Source organism: Cinclus cinclus, chromosome 1 (assembly GCF_963662255.1).
Source record: "Cinclus cinclus chromosome 1, bCinCin1.1, whole genome shotgun sequence".
In the NCBI taxonomy this organism is placed as follows: Eukaryota; Metazoa; Chordata; class Aves; order Passeriformes; family Cinclidae; genus Cinclus; species Cinclus cinclus.
Window position 1 is genome coordinate 28,390,555 of NC_085046.1, and position 18,751 is coordinate 28,409,305.

General features: G+C 36.5%; 1 protein-coding gene across 1 annotated transcript in view; it reads right to left on the minus strand.

Moving 5' to 3' along the window:
• Positions 1 to 18,751, minus strand: part of AGMO (alkylglycerol monooxygenase) — a 192,260-nt gene that overhangs the window by 96,145 nt on the left and 77,364 nt on the right. Inside the window, exons 4-5 of the mRNA XM_062495363.1 lie at positions 12,515 to 12,618; positions 7,321 to 7,416 (exon numbers count right to left, since the gene is read on the minus strand). Coding sequence (XP_062351347.1) covers positions 7,321 to 7,416; positions 12,515 to 12,618 — 200 coding nt within the window. The remainder of the gene's footprint in view (positions 1 to 7,320; positions 7,417 to 12,514; positions 12,619 to 18,751) is intronic.

An 18,751-nucleotide genomic window follows, 5' to 3' on the forward strand; every position in this document is an offset into this window, starting at 1 on the left:
ATTGTCAGCTTTGCTCTTCTCTGGGTTCTGGCAAGTACAATGATGACAAGACTTTGATCCTACAGGTTGGTCAGAAAATCTAATAAGCCATTTTGGCAGACAGGCAGGATTGAAGCAGTGAGATCTCTTTGTTTCTTGGAATCATGCTCAAGTTTTAATGTCTGTATTTCATATATAGCCTATCTGGACCTACAAAGTCACTGTCTGCATTAAAGAAAGTATGTTTATCTTCATGGTGTTTTTTTGAATTTGTTCTCTTTGTCTCCAGAGTAAGCATGTGATTTGAGAGTTAGCAGCAGAAAAATAATGAATTTATGAATGATAAAAGCATCAGCTATCAGGAATGGGGCAAGAACTTTGTTTTGTAAAAGTTTGGTTCTTTATGCAAATCAGCAAATAATTCTTTCCCTATTGTTTTAAAAATAATTTCTTGGATCTTTGTTACAGTGAGAAAGTATGCAATAGACTTTCAGACGATGTCGTTGTTTCTAGGAATTCCAGTTAAATCATCATGTCATTGAATGTTCACTGACACAATCTTGAACATCAGACTAGGAGAATGGCTGCAATCACCTCTAATCACCTTCATCCCTTTGATGACTTTTAGCAAAAGTCTTCTGAATGGTAAGTTTCTGATTCCTTGTAACCTGACAGGGAGAGATGTATGTTTCTAATTTGAAAGGGAACGTCAGACAGAGCTGTGTCTATTTTTGGCTTACGTGGCCAAATGAAAGGAAATCAATTCATTATCTCATTAAATGAAGCAATGTACTAGAATAAAGAAAAACAAAAGTTTTCTTGACATTTGGTATTTGAATTCAAAGTGACCTTATAGAATCAAATTCAAGAGATACTGCAGCTTCACAATTCTCCCCAATACATTGGATTATTACTGATTTTACCTTTTACTGATGATACTTTTCAGATTAAGAAAAAAATCAACAAAAAAACCCCCAACACAAACCAAAACACCAGCAGCAAAACAAAGAGCAGATGATGTTTCTTATCCTGGCCGGGAAATCAGATCGGTCCACCATACACTATTTCCATTGTGATCCATTCAAGACCACCTGTACATCATGATTTTGCAAACACTTTATGTGTTAAATTTGACTCATATCTTACTGACCTTATAGGAAATATTCACAGTCCAGTAAACTAAGAATAAATATATGACTTTGTAAACCAGGTACAGAGATAATTTTAACTCACAACAAAGAATCTCCTTTTTTATCTGCAAACTTTTCAATACTTTTGCTCTTTACCAAAACCTTCCTTCAGCTCCACAAATCAACCACAAGAACAGAACTATCTTCTTTCCAAAACAAACACTAAAACATGTAACAGTCAAATAAGTTTTGTAATAGTCAAATAAGTTTTGTTAAAATGCTTCTTAGATTCTAAATCTCATTTCCTGATCAAATTTACTTTTCAGTTTTGAGAAACAGATTAAAAACCTACTGCAAGTACTTGAAATAGATGAAATAGATTTTGTACCATTATTTTTTTTACTTCTGAATTCCATTCTTGCTTATTTAAATGAGACTACAGCACACAACGCAGAGAAAACAGGTCCAGAAAAACTGAAAAATAAAATTTGCAAATAAATAGACCAATCTTAATTGTTAGGACCTGGAAATTAGTACCTGAATATTTTATCTGTTGGTTCATGCTGTCATTTATTTATCTCAGTGTCCTAATTATGAGTCTTTCATCCAATTCTTTCATCATCCAATAGATTTTTTTCTCAAACAGCTTCTGCTTAAGAAGACAAATAGAGTCCTCTAGAGTTTCAAGAACAGCTTTTGCTATTGATATGATGGTAAGCACAGGTGTACTGCTACTTAGAACTTATGTATACTTTTCTGTATTTTCCTTAATTTTACCTTGTTCCTCAATCTGCTTGATTAATTTACTTATTGGAAAATAAAGTCAAAAACAAAACCAGGTGTTGTTTCTGAATCTGGCCATCTTCCTAGGTATGATCTGATACATGTAACAATTTAAGGACTGGGCCACAAGAGCTCACCTGAGCTCAGATGGGCTGTGCAAGGCATGAAAGCATGAAGAATTCCCAGTTTGTCTCTTTCAAAGCTTTTCATTAAAGAAAACTGAGCAGAAGACAAAGGTTAAAAAAGACTTAGAGAAAAGCTTAGACCAGTATACACTGTGCATGCACAAGTGAAAAATATCCTTTTGACAAATACCATACACTTCCTCAGCAAGTTTCAGTTTTACTAATGGGCTTTTTTCCTGATAAAAACAATTGTATTTTTCCCTGTATCTGTAGCATTTTTATGCTTCTCTTTCCAGTCCGCATGAGGTGTTGCTAAAATTATTCCCATTCCCCACCCGTTTTCACCCATGTTACTCCTGGTTAATAGCTGTGGCTCACCTTTTTCTGCTCCCAGAGCTGGATGAGGTAGAAAGACTTACACAAGGTGAAAAGAGATGCCTTAAAAAAACTGACTTCTGTGAGTATGGTAAAGGGCAGATCATATTCTTTCCTTAAATTAGAAAATTAAACAGAAACCAATACATGTCAAAGATCAAATAGGCAAGGAATAATCTGCTGCTGCAATTAATACCATCAGGGATTGGATCAGTTGATACTTTCTAAATACAGTCTGCCATCTCATAAAAATTACAGCTAAACCAACAGAAACTAATTTTTGTTCTTCACAGGTGTCTATCAGGTTATAAACACACCTAACTTATTGGTTGTAATAAATGTATAATGGAAGGATATAATTTAATATAAGCCCTAGACCTTCTGAATCACCTGCAAAAATAAATTGAAATGAAGTATTTCTGTCTGTCAGTAACCAGCCTGAAACATTTTGTGGCTTTTGAAAAATTAGTTTTTTAGTGCCCTTTGACTGAAGTGGTTTTTTTTAACTTCCCTTATGATCTTAGATGAGAATGGTCTGTCTGGTCATGGAAGCATTTCTCCCAGACTATTTGGGAGCAGATCTGAGTCATTCAATTGACTTGAACAGTAGTGCATTAAACAAAAAAATTCTTTTTTTTTTTTTTTTTTACTTATTGAGATCACAGGACCACGAAATCATTTAGCTTGGAAAAGAACTTTAAGATCATAAAGTCCAATAGTTAATCCATCACTGTCAAATGTTTTCCTCAGGGGTTTTCTTGGGCTGGTTTTTTTTTTTTTCATTTTTCATTTAAATAAATTATTAGGAGTTTATTTCAATGCTTTGGTGCTACTTAGAGATTTATTTTAAATCCTTGAAAAAATCCTTGATATAATTTCAGACTGTCATGTACATGGTGCAATATTAATAGAATCATTAAATTGGGAAAAGACCTACAAGAGAATCAACTCCTACCTTTGACTAAACCCCCCCATATCACTAAGCAATAGCACTAAGTGTCATGTCCAGTGATTTCTTGAACATTTTCAGGGATGGTGACTTCATCATTTCCCTGGGAAGCTCATTCCAATGTTTAACCACACTTTCAATTAATAAATTTTTCATGATGTGCAACGTGAACCTCCTATAGTACAGAACCATTTACTTCTGGTTCTGCCAGTGGTTGCCCTGGAGAAGCAAACAGCCCCTCCATGGCTGCAGCTTCCTTTCAGGCAGCTATAAAGAGTGATGAGCCCCTCCCGAGCCTCCTCTTCTCCAGGGTATTCACCTCCAGCTCCCTCAGTCACTCTTGTAAGACTTGTGCTCCAGACCCTTCCCCAGCTCCATTGTCCTTCTTTGGACATGCTCCAGTACCTCAATGTCTTGGAGTGAAGGGACCAGAACTGGACACAGCACCCAAGGTGTGGCCTCACCAGTGCCCAGTACAGGGGACAATCCCTGTCCTGCTCCTGCTGGCCACAGTATTGCTGATACAGGCCAGGATGCCACTGGCCTTCTTGGTCACCTGGGCACACCTTGGCTCATGTTCAGCTGCTGTCAACCAGCACCCTCATATTCTTCTCTGCTTGGCTGCTTTCCAGCCACTCTTCCCCCAGCCTGCAGCCCTCCATGGGGCTCTTGTGATCAAACTATAGGACCTGGCACTCAGCTTTGAATCTCTTATCTCTGGTCTTGGGCCACTGATCCAGGATGCAGTAGGAAAAAAAAACAGTTGAACACAAATGCATGACATAAGTCACTAAGTTGTATTGTCACTCTAGCACACACAAATTTAATAATCTGAGGCAGGCCTCTCCTGCATCAAAAGTCCATTCTAGTAATAAACAATAGCAAAGGAATCCAGCATCACAATAATAGTGTAATTTTTATATAAGATTTATAGTGCTTAAAATGCTGTACTATTCTATATAAAATGACAAAAACTAATGCATACCAAGCATGTAGGAAATACAGAAGTCTAAATGAGGTAGAACGTATGTGCACTTTTGATCTTTATGATACTGTAGTTACAAGAATATATGAGTCACTTGAGTTAAGAAAAAATAGGCCATGTCTGATCTGCTGGTAGTAAAGCTGGACAAAAACTGACATAACAAATTATGAGACAGGTCAAAGTTATAACACAGGAAACATCTCTTAATATTGTTTGAAACAACACTGGACACATCTAAAATTTAAGTATAGAAAAATATCAGGGATTGTATTTGGCTATAAACTTTTGCTCTAGGCTGAAACATGGCATAGAAAGTTTCAGCACAGCATGATTTTGTAATACTGAATTAAATTTAAATTACTCTCAAAACAAAACATCTTCCCTCAGAAACTTTCATGTACTTAAATTCCTTCCTATTACTTAAATACACCCTTTTTTCTTCTCTAAAACAATAAATTCTGCATGTGCTTTCCTTTTCAGTCCTAAGTTAAAAAAAAAAAATCCACCATCTATTAAACAAAAGAGATTTTCCCCCCCTGTATCTTACTAGATTTTATTTTGCTTAAAGAGAAAGATGTGCACTCAGATGTCATGAAGTGACAATTTACAAACATCTTTGACTAGCCAATGTGGGACCAAACTGTATCTCAGGAAACTGATACTGATGAAAATCAATAAGAAATCTGGGGAAAAAATAATTAACAATTGCTCTTTCATTTTAGAAGCAAACTATTACATAACTATAACATTACACTGGCAGAATGGAAATAATGAAGTGCATCTCCCCTAGACCCCTAATGACATGTAACAGCACCCTCCATGGGCTCCCAGAGGACACCAGAGCTGCTGGGGGATGATAAATATCTGCTCTTAGAGCAAGGGCTAGCAGCACTTACTGAGACAGGATGTTGTTTGCTATAGAACCCCAGGCTACAGCCCTGAACAAACTTTGTATGTTAATGAACTGACAGAAGCAGAGACTTGAAGAAAGGATTTTCATATTAATATAATCTATGTAAGATAATAGGATCATTAAAATTCAGGAAAGGACCATTAGGAAAAAAAAAAAAAGAGCTGCAATAGCTTTGAACAGTTAAATTGTAATAGTTGTTGCAAAGAAAACCCAATATAGTGGTGAAGAATCATATTAATTTCACCAAAAATACAGGGTAACATAAACCTGAATGGCTGATACCATTTTCCTTCCTTTCATTACTTTTTTTCTGTCAATGCCTTGCCCCTGAGAGCAGGAAATCTGCTAATACATGGCGTAACCCTATTTCTATTTCAACATAATTTTTGACCTTAGAGAATGACTTCAGCATATTTCAACCGATTTCAACTATGCTATAAAATCAACAATATCAATATTAAGAGTAACTTCCCTCATAAGCGAAGTTCTATGGAGTGGATCAACTGGATTAATACAAAAATACAAAATATCCATTGTTTTTCTACTGGCACAATAATTTAATAGTAAGGAGTGCTTATCTTTTCATTGAGACTGAAATTCATTCTTGTTTAGGCTAGTGTCTAAACTTGGCAGATTGCACATATGCTATGGAAATTCCCTTTAAGCCCTATGAAGGATTTAGCACTTTAGAGGGATGCAGGCAATTCATAAGCCTCTGAAATTCACTTTAGAAACTTTAGACGTACACTGTGGCACCAGTGCTGCGATTCATTGAGTTACTGCTACACAGCAGAATGTTAGAAACCTCTCGGCCAAGGAAGACACTGCTTCAAACACCAGAGAAGTCATAGATGAGGCATATCATAATTTTTTTAGTGGCAAAGCACACTAAAACTAATTTGTAGAACCTAAAGCATGGTCAAAGAAACTTTGCTACCACAGTAGTCCTAGTGTTTATTTGGTATAGTTTCAAGAAAGTGCTTGAACTTTTTCAAAATATTTTAAAAAATCTTAAATGTGTATTGCTTCAGTTCTGGTTACTTCTGGTGACGTGACATTTCATCTAAGCCTTCCCTATTCACATTGTGTTTTAGATCATCAGATATATGTTAATGATTTTAGAAATGGATCCAACAGAAACAAAATGTCAACAATCTAAGTTTGCTATTGGTCCACTATAACTATCTTGTTTAAATTTTTTTTATTCTTTTTCAAATTAAACACACAGAGAAGATAAAAGAAAAATCTGCAATTTAAACAACATAATCACCTAAAACAGCAGATCGAGAAAATAAAATTCCTTTCTCAAAGAACTGTCCTATATATTGCATCATGAAATTAGAGAAGAAAAGGCATCTGTCTGGGCAGAATAAACAAAGGAATAAGTGTCATAGAAATAATTAGATCACAGCCCATCTGGGGCTACTGACTTATAAAATAAAGTACCTTTAAATCCCTTTGTTGTAATGCAATGAGTAAGGCAAAGTCCATTGAACTACCTGAGAAGTGTGGGAAACATCTTGCTAATTACAGTGTGTTATTAACCATATATGTATGTAAACTAGATATGGTCTACGCACTTACAAAACAGAAGTGAAGAGGTGTAGTCATAAACAAACAGCCATCAGATAATCATAGAGCATTTTCATTTGAGAATTACTTGCATTAAGAAAGAAACAGTATCTGACTTCAGTTGAAACTCTAAATGATCTTTAAGAAGCACTGGCTTTTGGGTATTTTTCCCTAAAATATTTATCTTAGAAATTAAATCAGCTTCAGTATCTGCCAAAAAATGTTTAACAATCTGCAAGATAGGAAAATACAGTATTAAAATAGCAAAAAGTTTAGATTCCTTACAGCTACTTTTTTTTTTTTTTCTAAATCTAATTGGGACCAACTGGCCTCATTGCTTCTTATAAACTTAGCAATATATATTCAGAAAAAGGAATAAAAATGAACAGATGTTTCTCCTTAAAGAAGTCAGACAAAGATTTTTCTTACACAATAAATCAGCTCCTAGTGGATTTCCAAGACACTGCTCCAGGCTAACTGTTTAGGTATGGCTTAAAAACCTGGTTTACCTCTGTATGTATCCAAAACTGGTAAAGTAGATTAAACTGTAAATGAACAGCAAACACCGAAGGGGGAATGAAAAAAGCCATTGGCAAGTTGAACATCTGAAATAATGAGAAAGAAAACATACATTAGATATATAATTCTAAACTCATGATGATATAATGAAGGACTACCAGGAGCTCAAAGCACTGCACAATATACTTGCTTCTTCTAATACATTCATAATGCACACATTACATAGCATTCATAGATAGTGATTTTTATGTTACTACTAGATGTGCTATAGCAAATGAGACATAAATTGATCAAAAGTGATTTCCCACAAGCCAAACTGAGCAAGTAGAAAATTCAACATAAGAATTCATAAATTCTGGTATTGGATGCTTATGCCGCATACTATGTGGATCAGACAGCAACACAGCATTGACATTAAGGGCTCCCATACAGGGGAGAATTAAGCAAGGTGTGCATTTATAACACTATAGCTTTTCCATACAAACTCTCTGCATAAACACCATGAGGCTAAGGCAGCTTACTTTGCTTTCCAAGTCAATTATAATTCTCACCTTAACTTCCTCATGGCAAATCCACAAGTACTAAAAAAGTACTAAAACCACACTAGCATGAAAAAAGTATCAGAACACTGCTTACTTGGGAAATCCTGATATCTTAGATACAGATGAAGTCCTAGGAATTTCACAATTAACTGCTTAACTGGCTGAGCAATAGAGTAAAACTTCTAAGACCTTCATATGCTAAAAAGTCAGTCTGCCTTCTTCAAAAAAAGGCTTATCTTTTTCTTTTCTCTTTTACCTGACCCTGTGTTACATCACCTGCATGGAAAAGTTAATACTTCTCGAAAATACAGGGATAATTCCTAAACCAAACAGTAACAGAGGTATCTTCAAAACTTTAAATCTCTTTAGGACTCAGGGAATATCTGTTTGAATGACCAGAGCTCCCTTTGAAGCACAGGAACATTAGAAAAATCCAAATTCTTATTGTCCTTTTCATAAAAATCAAATCTTTTACCTTCCAAGAAGGCAATCCAATAGCCATGGCAAGCCTCCTGGACCAGGAATTCCTTTAGAGTAGGTCTGGACATAGCATGTAAAACCAGTATCCTCTCAGTTTTATCAAAAGGGCTGCCCAATAGATTAGAAGGCAAACTGAGGCTGTGAAAACAACTACGCTTCCATCCCAGTGATGTGACTAATGCTCTCAAGAAAGTCACCACAAACATATCTCACTGTGACAAACCAATGGAGGACTAGGACCTTGCAATACCAGCTTAGTCTGCTGGCTTCAACGCCAGACAATGTCTGAGACACTAGGACAAAACCCTGAAGCCTTTGCAGTATCACCTAGCAGGGCTGGGACACCTGGGATTTCAAAATCTACATTTAAAGGCTTCATGGATCACAGCTGCCCCACAAATTACCTACAGGGTGTTTCTATTTCTCATGGAAGCTGCTTTCCAAGAAGTAAAGGAATTAAAAGCTAGTAGAGGGGGACTGTCTAATGGCATGATAACAGCAGGATTGTTTTTTAAAAAAAGAATGAAGATGAAATTTATTTAAAAAAAAAAACCAGAAAACCAAACCAGATGGTTTTCAGATTATTCATGGAAGTGGTTACAGGATTGAAAGCAGGATTAAAAAATTATATGCTTTTCCCCTAAAAGTATCCAGAGCAATTTGGTGCTATTCACAGATGACTTCAAAGGGGAAAGAAGGATCATCTTCATATTTATTTCCTAACTTACTTTTCACAAGAGTACTAGGATTTCCCTGCTAAGTGGTAGTATGAAGGAAATTTTATATAAATCTACAGGTAAATTTGAAACTGTCAAAGGAGAATTCTTTACTAAAGCTTTCTTGCAACGTAATCTTTATTTTGCACAGGAAGGATTTTAAAGATCATTTACAGAAGTGGAACACATAGGGAGAAATGAGAACATCTCCCATACCAAGATCTGACTTTTCCTTTATGGTTCCACTGAAACAAGAATCTCAGGCATCAAAAAAAAAAAAAAATCATTAAATAGTTCTTTAAATGCCAATTTACCAAATCAAAAGATTTCATGGCAATGTACCAGCTTTAACAAATTTGTGGAGGAAAAGGTTTCCTGGCTCCAGAAGGGAATTTCTGGTCAAGACTGCAGGAAATCTTTTATCACAGTGACAGATCTTTTCTCACTTGTGGATTCAGCAGCAGAGAGAGACTGGGAAACTGCTACAGTAGCTGATGGGAAAAGCACCCAGAGATGGGGTGCAGAGACATTTGCATCTGGGGCTGCTGCACTGCAGCTGTTTGCCCTCACTGAAGGTACTGCCCCTTTGGAAGGTCCTTTGCCCACTCTCCCATGCGGGCATCTCTACCTTTCTCCTGCCCATTTGCAAGTAAAAGCTTGTAACCACTTCCACTATGGAAAGAGAGCGCATGGAAACTCCTGAGGTTTCTCAGGAGCGCCGAGTTTCCGTGCTGGGTCTTTGGGGCCGCCTGCCGATGCAGCTGCAGAGGGGCTGGGGGAGCACGGGGGCTGCAGGACAGCTGCTGGCAGCAAGATTGTGTAGGCAGGACCTCTGTGAGGACTCTGCAGGAGTTAAAGGCAAGAAAAAAAAAATATATATATAAAGCCAACCCAATTTTTACAGATCCCAGACCTGGCAACTCCTCAGTAGACAAGAAGTGACTGACTGTGCTGAAAACTGTTACCTATTCCCTTTCCAGACTCGTATTAGATGTTTCCACTGCTTTTATACCAAGGCATAGTTCAACACTTTATCTAAACGTACCATCTAAAGTGATCAAGCTATTATGGATTTAATATTTGCAATTAAATCTTACACTTGGAGGAAAGTTGAGAATGGTACTCAAATCATTAAATCATAGCTTTCCAAAGTATATGTGCAAATCTCTCACAAGTGCACTTTGACTGCTTTGTCACTTATATATTCATTTATATAGGATTATCTTGTTTTAGCTTGCTGTTTTCTTCTTAAAAATTAAAATTTTAACATCTTTTTCCCTCTAAATGGGCCTCAACAGTATCTCTCAGTCTTCATAGTAGATCTGCTTCTCTATGGCCCCTCCAGTAGAGAAACAGAAACAGTGTGTATGCAAACAACATGAAGCACTATACATTTGGTTCCAAAATCAGGAGTATATCTCACACCACTGATTGTCAAGCATGTTTTTCTATTCTCTTTCATTTCATATCTTTTCAATCATAAATTAACATGCTGATTTATTTATCTTACAATGTCTAACTTAAAACACAACAGAGCTGGCAGCAGAACAGTCACATAATCCCACACCATCCCCTATCAGTTTCTCACAGTCTCCACAAAACTGGATGCTAAACTCATTGAACAGTACAGTACACATTCAACAAGATCAGATCATTCTCAGAGATTAACTAAGGATTTCACTGAGTTTCAGCTTCAAGGCAGATCCATCCATGGTTCTGGACAAGACTGTCAGTCCAAAAAAATAGCAGCTCTGTAGGAATAAGCCAGAATTGTGATCACGCACGGTAAGGCGTTGCAGAAAGAAAACTGATGTAGGTCTGAAAAGTTCATGGAGGAGGCAAAGCTGTATTTACATTAACCATATGTTTTGGTTAATAGCAAATATTTGGTGAAAAAAATATGGCACACAAAAGTACCATGTATTTCTAGATTCATTTCCCTTTGCACAAAACTTATGAATTTTAAATGGCACGTACATCACTTGCCAAGTGATACCAATGTGGTCCTGAGGATGGTCTTTGGAATCCAAGGTGGCCAGACATCTTGGTCTTCTGAATATTTTATGCTCTCTGAGGTATCATCCTCGAAATCATGCCAGCAGACAAAATTCTCATATGCACACGCAGGCTTTTTGTCTTTTTTGAATTATTGTTTTTGTTAAGCATTTGCACATATGGTCCCAGTGGGTAAGTGGGCAAAGGTTAAATCTTTAACATAGCATATTTAGAGAGGAAGCAGAGTTGTCATATCCCTTCAGCTATTGTTCATTACAGTAATTTAAGTTCTAGGTAATCTTGCTAACATCAAATGATTATTTTCTTAAAAAATAAACAACAAGGATTTATATAGAAGATAGCAAGAAGAAAGTTTAAGAAATAGTACTGCTCCATGATTTTCAGAAGAAAAATTTCCTGGAACACTGCACTTTTACTAATTTAATGTCATGCACTTAAAATAGCTATGAACTATAGACCAAGTCCATGTTCAGTTACTTAAGCATAAATCCACTTTACCGAAGTTAACGGAGTTACACTGGATTTGCATGGGTGAGCATACTCACTTGACTTTGAGTCATTCACTCACAGGCTGGATAGAGAGGTTGCCAAAGGACTGTGGGTTTCCTTCACCACCCATATTATACCTCATTGGAGAATATATATAATTATATGTATATATTCATAAATGTAAATACATTTAATACCCCTTTTGAACTCTAATTTTGAAAATTAAATTTTGAAGTTATTCATTTTGAGTAACACACAACCAGACAAACTACAATCTGATTTTAAAAAGGGCAAGTCAAAATAGAACATGAAGGCTCAACTTAGGAAACCAGCAGTTACCCTGGGTGCAGAACTAAACCCTAAATATTATGTTACATTTATGAATGTATTAGGAAATATACTTTTTGAAATCTGTATATAAATACTGAATAGATACACAGCTCACCATTTCAAATTAATTTTATCTGAAATAACACTAGGTAACATACTGCTTTTACTTACAAGAGTACTGATATGACATGAATGAGCAGAGACAAATCCATTTGCATGTCCAAAGCAAATTTTAATGATGATTTCTCTCCCTGCTCCTTTTAGCAAGACAGATATATTCTGAAATAGTTGAATTATACTCTGTTCTTTTTCTGTACTCATGCATGAATAATTGAGTGAAAATTCTCCATTCTACTCAAAAAGTTATTAAAATATATATGCAGGGTTATATAGTTAATCTTCTTTATTGCAGATATTTTCATTTTTGCTGTACAACAGTGAATATACTTTAAAACTTATGACTATCAGATCCTTCAGTTTAATCTTCTGCACCTTCAGTGTCAAACATCTTGAAAAAAATTATGTTTTTCTTTGAAGGGAAATGAAAAGTACTTCCACTTTTACAGAACCCTGTTGCTATTAACTTGTTTGTCAAATCTTGTGCAACTTACCCAGGAGGTGTATTTCTGCACTACAGATTGTCTCAAGGCTGTGAATAAGTTGTAATCTTCTGAACTATGGTGTACTTGGTGTGCAGCCCACAGTATATTAACCTCTGCAAAACACAAAATTTATAATGAGGTTTGTGCTAGAGAAGCAACATTTGTTTCCCAAGGCCTTTTTTCTTACACTAGAAGCAATTAATCCTCCAATTCAAACTTTGCTATTTTCCATTAACATAAAATAATAATACCTAATGTTCAAAGCTGAGTTTGTATAGGCAGGGTTATGTCTGTCAGTGCACAAAAGTCAGTGTAAATTTCATGCTGAAGTAAGGCAAGGCTGTAGCAGGATCTAAAATCATTGCTGGAAGAGCAGAAGGATGCGTGAGATGAGAATGAAACAGCCAAAAAGCCTCATCTGAGTTCTGGTAACCTGAGTCAGTAGGAGCTCTGTACAGGATTCAGAGGACAAAAACTGAGGATGCTCTCATGCTTGCACTTAAAGACCAGAAGGGGACACAAAATGTTCCAAAAATCTTATGCATCAAATTTAAACAAGCAACTTAACTGGTGTCAGCTTTTATGCTTACATTTTTCTGGAATGCGTGAATCTTCAACCCACTTGTGCCACAGACCACAAAACACAGCCATTGCCCACCCACTAATGACAAATGGAAAAACAAACCGATGCCTGCTGGGAAGCTTTGACCCAGCCAAAGGAGAGCTGCGGCTCTATTGTTACAGTTAAAAAAAAATAAATTGCTGGAATAAGAGCAAAACCTGAGTCAGTCATGTCCTCCGAAGGCATGATACCTCTAATGCACTGAAATGAAGAATACTTCAAAATCCTGATTGTATTTCAAGGCATTTTCTCACTCAAGTGCAGATCTGGGTAGCCTGTCTGCACTGTATCTGGCCAGTGTGAAGTGGAATGTTAAAATAGAAATACTCATGGCTATCAGATATATAGCTATAAGGACTACCTTAATTGCAGGAAAAAGGAAAAAGCATGTGGTCAATGCAGCTCAAATAATGCTTATTTATCCTAATCCCTAATTTAAGGTCTCATGTATTTCAATGGATGAAGTATACACAAAGCCTCATCTGATTACAGAAATTAAAAGTTGACTGGCTGTCTGCCAGCTGCACACTCCCATTGCTGCTGACTTTGTTTCACCAGAGCCATTAGAGAAGTGCCTTTGGCAGACATTAGAATCACATTCAGAAAACAATTTTATAATGGCAGTCTAAATTATTTAATTATTTGCACCCAAGTTTACACCAAACAGTTTAGGTCTGGTGATTAACATGTACTTCCAATGTAAAGTAAGGCAAAAAAAAAATCCTCTTAAAGAATCAGAAGGTACCTTTACCATTTAGGGGATTATATAGTCTTGTAACAGGAGGTAACAGACTTGTATGCTAGCAACTGGGACTTTTAAATCTAATTAATTTTGACAATTTAGTAATTAACATCACAAAATCATTTTTAAATTGCCTCTAAAGCCTTAAAAATACTTGAAATTGCTGAAATAAATCTGTAATTTCAACTGTCAAAAACACTTAACAGTGAGTCCTAGAATTCTTTCTTCTTTAAATGCATTTGTTCCTGAAGGAACAAGCATTCACTATCAATAATTAGTGATGTCTTTCAAAAATAATCCAAAAAAAAACCCCAACCAACCAACCTCATCTCAATGCATTTCTGCCTAATAAACACACGAGGAAATGAATTATTCAGGTGAGCTTCAGTATTCAATAATAATAGTGTTTGAAATGTTTCTCAAGTCCTCAACAGAAGCCAAATGAGTGAAAAAAGCATCTGAAAAGGTGGAGGTTAAAGACCTGTCTCCTTAGTTGTTTTAAAAGCATTTACTTCCTATCACAAACTGTGTGTAACACAAGCCTTTACTCAATGAAGTACAGCTGTGCAAACAGGGTACAGTAACTGGATCTTTCTTCTTTCCCTCAGTCATTTTTCAGCATTATGAAAAGTTCAAGGAAGGGAATCTATGATGATTTTTACAGTCTACTTTCATTGTAGTTAAGGTCAAATGGTTTTCAAAATGAATTACTAAAAAGGCATTTTATTAGGATTAATTTTTCAGTTAAACTACCTCTTACACTAACAATTATATATAGAATAAGGTAACCAAATATTGGTAAAATGTTAGTTATTCAGTTGTGTGAGCCATCTTAAATGGTCTATCATTCAAAAATGCACCACAGGAATATTGGGGAGATAAACAAACAATTCTTCCACAAGCAATTTAACTGCTACAGCTATTTCTGACTTCTGTTATAGGTAAGTAAATGAAATCCTGCTCCTTAATGCTATTGTTGATGACACCGTCTACAGTGGCACAATGGCACAATGGCACAGACTACATTAAATTCCTTTGAGAAATAGGCAGACTCAATCAGAAAAAAAAAAATTAAAAATTAATCTGAAGAAACTGATAATCAAGAACATTTTAATTGAAGCAGAAGAATAATATGAATGGGTGAAATAGATCACCCCAAAACTCAGTCTTTAAGCATTAGTACATTAAAAATATTACAACCATAATGCCAAAAAGACATCTCTCAAATCTAAAAAACAGACATTCTTCATGGAATAAAGCTGACTGCTCACCAACAGCCCACAAGAGAAATGAAACTGTATGTGTCTACAGAAGACTTGTGGTTTCACTTTTTCATTTCTAATGATGATAACTTGAAAGAAAATGAGAAAAATTATTTGAATGAGGATAAAATTATAAAATACTCTCTCACGTGGACTTTCTCATATGTATTATTACATAATGACCAATAAAGAAAGCAAGGCTGAGCCAATTCCAACACAGATTTAAAATTAAAAAAAAAAATTATGCAGAAAACAGGAAGTATTATTGCATTTTTTAAAATTATTAAATCCTACTGTGAAGCCACAGGAAAAAAAAGTAGGCGATGGAATTGGAGAAGCCACTGAGACAATGCTCTAATGGAATTTTTGACAAAATACTATTTAAAAAATTGATAACTTCAATATGGTTATACACAACCCCCCTATTTTTGATCAAGGACAGTGAACCTCATGGAATCATAGGATAATTCAGGCAGGGGAGTATCACCAGAGGTCTCTAGTCCAACCTCCTGCTCACAGCAGGACCAGCTTTAAGTTCCTGAGACTCAGCTGGGTCTCAGAAAACCTCTGCATCTGCTGCTATTATGAAGAACTACCCCTAAGTGAAGATAAAGGTAGCATTTCCTTTTCATTTAGTTGTGAGTTAAGTTATACAAGTTATAACCCAGCACAACAAGGGTCTACTTTCCTGTTGTGGCTTTCCCCAACTTCCTGTTAATAGATGGAGACGTGATGAGCTACTTTCATCTGGGGAACAACAGGGCAACTGTTGGTACTGGCAATCTTGGTACTGGAGTTAATAATTGTTGAATTTATTACTGTTATTACTATTATTATTACTATTACTATTACTAACACCATCTACTGAATTAATATTTTCATCCATCACCCAATTTAAAGAATTAGCATGTAATTCCAACAGAGAATAAATGAGGCCATGTAGTTAGGTGACAAAGGAAACTTGGCACTACACAGAAATTGCCAAATGAAGGACAAGTTATGATTTGGCCCTCAGTTTTCATTCTAGCACTTTTAAGTCTCTGTGGAGTCATCTCAGAATAAAACCTGCACTTACTAAACTCAGTGGGCTCCAAGCTGCTGAGAGATTAGTATCCTACAACTTATTCCAAAAGAAAATGAAGATTTGTCATTTTAGCATTAGTTCAATGTATAAATTCTGTTATTAGAAGAAAGAAAATGAGAAGCTGAGGGAACTGGCCTGGAGAAGCACAGGCTTTGAGGGGACTTACTAGTAGTCTTGTAACAGCAAAGAAGAACTGGCTAACAAGCTAGAGCCAGGCTTTTTTCAGCAGTCCCATACATCTTCTTTTCTGGATTTTCCAAAATGAAGAAAGATTATTGATGTTACTCTTCTTTTGTACTTCTTCCTTCCTTCCTCCTCCTAACTAATTCATAAAACGTAATGTTTCATGCACTTTCAAAATCATATTGGTAAGGCGACCAATGATTCTACATAGGCTTAATTTTTTTATTTAAACGTAATTTTCCATTACTAATCAAGTTCCTTTGTATGAATCCCTAAGCTAGATCCAATGCTTGGGCCATATTTCACTACTTCTGAAGTATTTCTTCCTTAGTTGTAGGAAGTGTTCATTGTGCATGAAAGATTCCTCTTGAAAAATACATAATACAGAGGTGTCAAAATGTGATTTTTTTTTCGTGTTCATTTTGGTATTTTCAAGTGATTTCCATAGCCCAACACATTTTGATTAATAAAAGGAGAAAACAAGTATGCCAAAAAAAACCCTATAGTCATTTTAAGGAATTATTTCAATGAAAACAGTCATTTTATGAAATCCTCAGAATCAGTGAAATGGCAAAGATTTAACGAATCTTGAGTAAAAAAGAGAGAAACTTCTAATTAAAGTATGGATACAAGCTTTATGAGACCTGGATCTTAAGTAATATTGAAAAAAATACAGATGATGGGTCACATAAAGTTTCCATTCTCTCATAGTCAACACTGACTGTGGCTAGGAGAACAGGTGAAAGTTTCCCTTCAGCACCTACTTAAACAGAGCCTTCAATTTTGCTATGCTAGCCATCTTTTAGAAGATGGCATAGTCCCAGCTGACCCCAATTGGAATATTTTGGCTCCTAAAGCAGGTGTAACCCACAGGGCTTCAGAGGCAGGTACTCTGTGCTGCATTCACCTACAAGCAATCAAAAAGGGATCATCTCCTGGGTTTACTTCTCTCTAGTCAGAATTAGTAGAAACCCCAGGATGACTGAGGAAGGAAAAATGGCCTGGAAGGGAGAAATGTCAGTTGGTCCTTTTTGATGCATCTTAACCCTACATACAAAGATAAAAGAAAGGAAAATAAATAGCATTTAAATAATTTATCTGCTAAATTATTATCTTTTCTGATTCACAAAAAACCTCAAATTGTTTGATTATTCACTGCCTTTCTGCCTTCTTCTAACTGGTTTGTTCATAGAACCATAGAATTATAGAATATGCTGAGTTGGAAGGGACCCACAAGGATTATCAAGTCCAACTCCTGGCCCGGCACAGGACAGCACCAAGAATCACTCCATGTGTCTGAGAGCATTGTTGAAACACTTCTTGAACTTGGTCAGGCTTGGTAGTGTGACCACTTTCCTGGGGAGTCTGTTCCAGTGCCCAACCACTCTCTTGGTGAAGAACCTTTTCCTGATATCCAACCTAAACCTTCCCTGATGCAGCTTCATGACTGGTCACCAAAAAGAAATCAGTGTCTGCTTCCCCCTCATGAGGAAGTTGTAACTACAATGACATCTCTCCTCCATCTCTTCTCCAGGCTGAACAAACCAAGTGACTTCAGCTGTTCCTAATATTGTTTCCCCTCAAGGCCCTTCACCATTTTCATTGCCCTCCTTTGGACACTCTCCAATAATTTTATGCCTTTTTTACATTGTGGTACCCAGCACTGCCCCCAGTACTGGAGGTGAGGCTGCCCCAGCTCAGAGCAGAGCAGGACAATCCCCTCCCTTGCCCAGCTGTCAGTGCTGTGCCTGATGAACCCCAGGACAGGGCTGGCCCTCCTGGCTGCCAGGGCACTGCTGGCTCATGGTCAACCTGACAATGACCAGGACTCCCTGGTCTCTTTCCATGGCATTGCTCTCCAACATGTCATTCCCCACTCTGTCTGTACATCCAGGGTAGCTGTGGTCCAGGTATAGAACTGTCTTTTTTAAACTTCCTGTAGCTGGTGATTGCCCAGACCTTTAATTTGATGAGGTCTCTCTGCAGAGCCTCTGCCTTCAAGGGAGTCAACAGATCCTCCTAATTTAGAGTACCACTGCTGCTTTTTAATAATTTGAATAAAAGAGCTTCCTCACAGAATCTCATTCCCTGTTTGACTCTACACTTGCATTGGATGAGCAACACATGAGATATAGAACCACTCAAATTTTGTTACTGGAAAGGACAATTACCAGACTTTTTAAAATAAAAGTTGGCTAAAAAACTGTATTTTAGGACCTATTTGGGACCCACCTCACATAAAAGCAGAAATCTAACAGATTAGCTATCATCTCCACAACAGAAGTACATATGAACAGTATGCAACTCTCCTGTTCAGTCGGTTATGGTGTAGCCCCTATTTTGTGACTCTTCT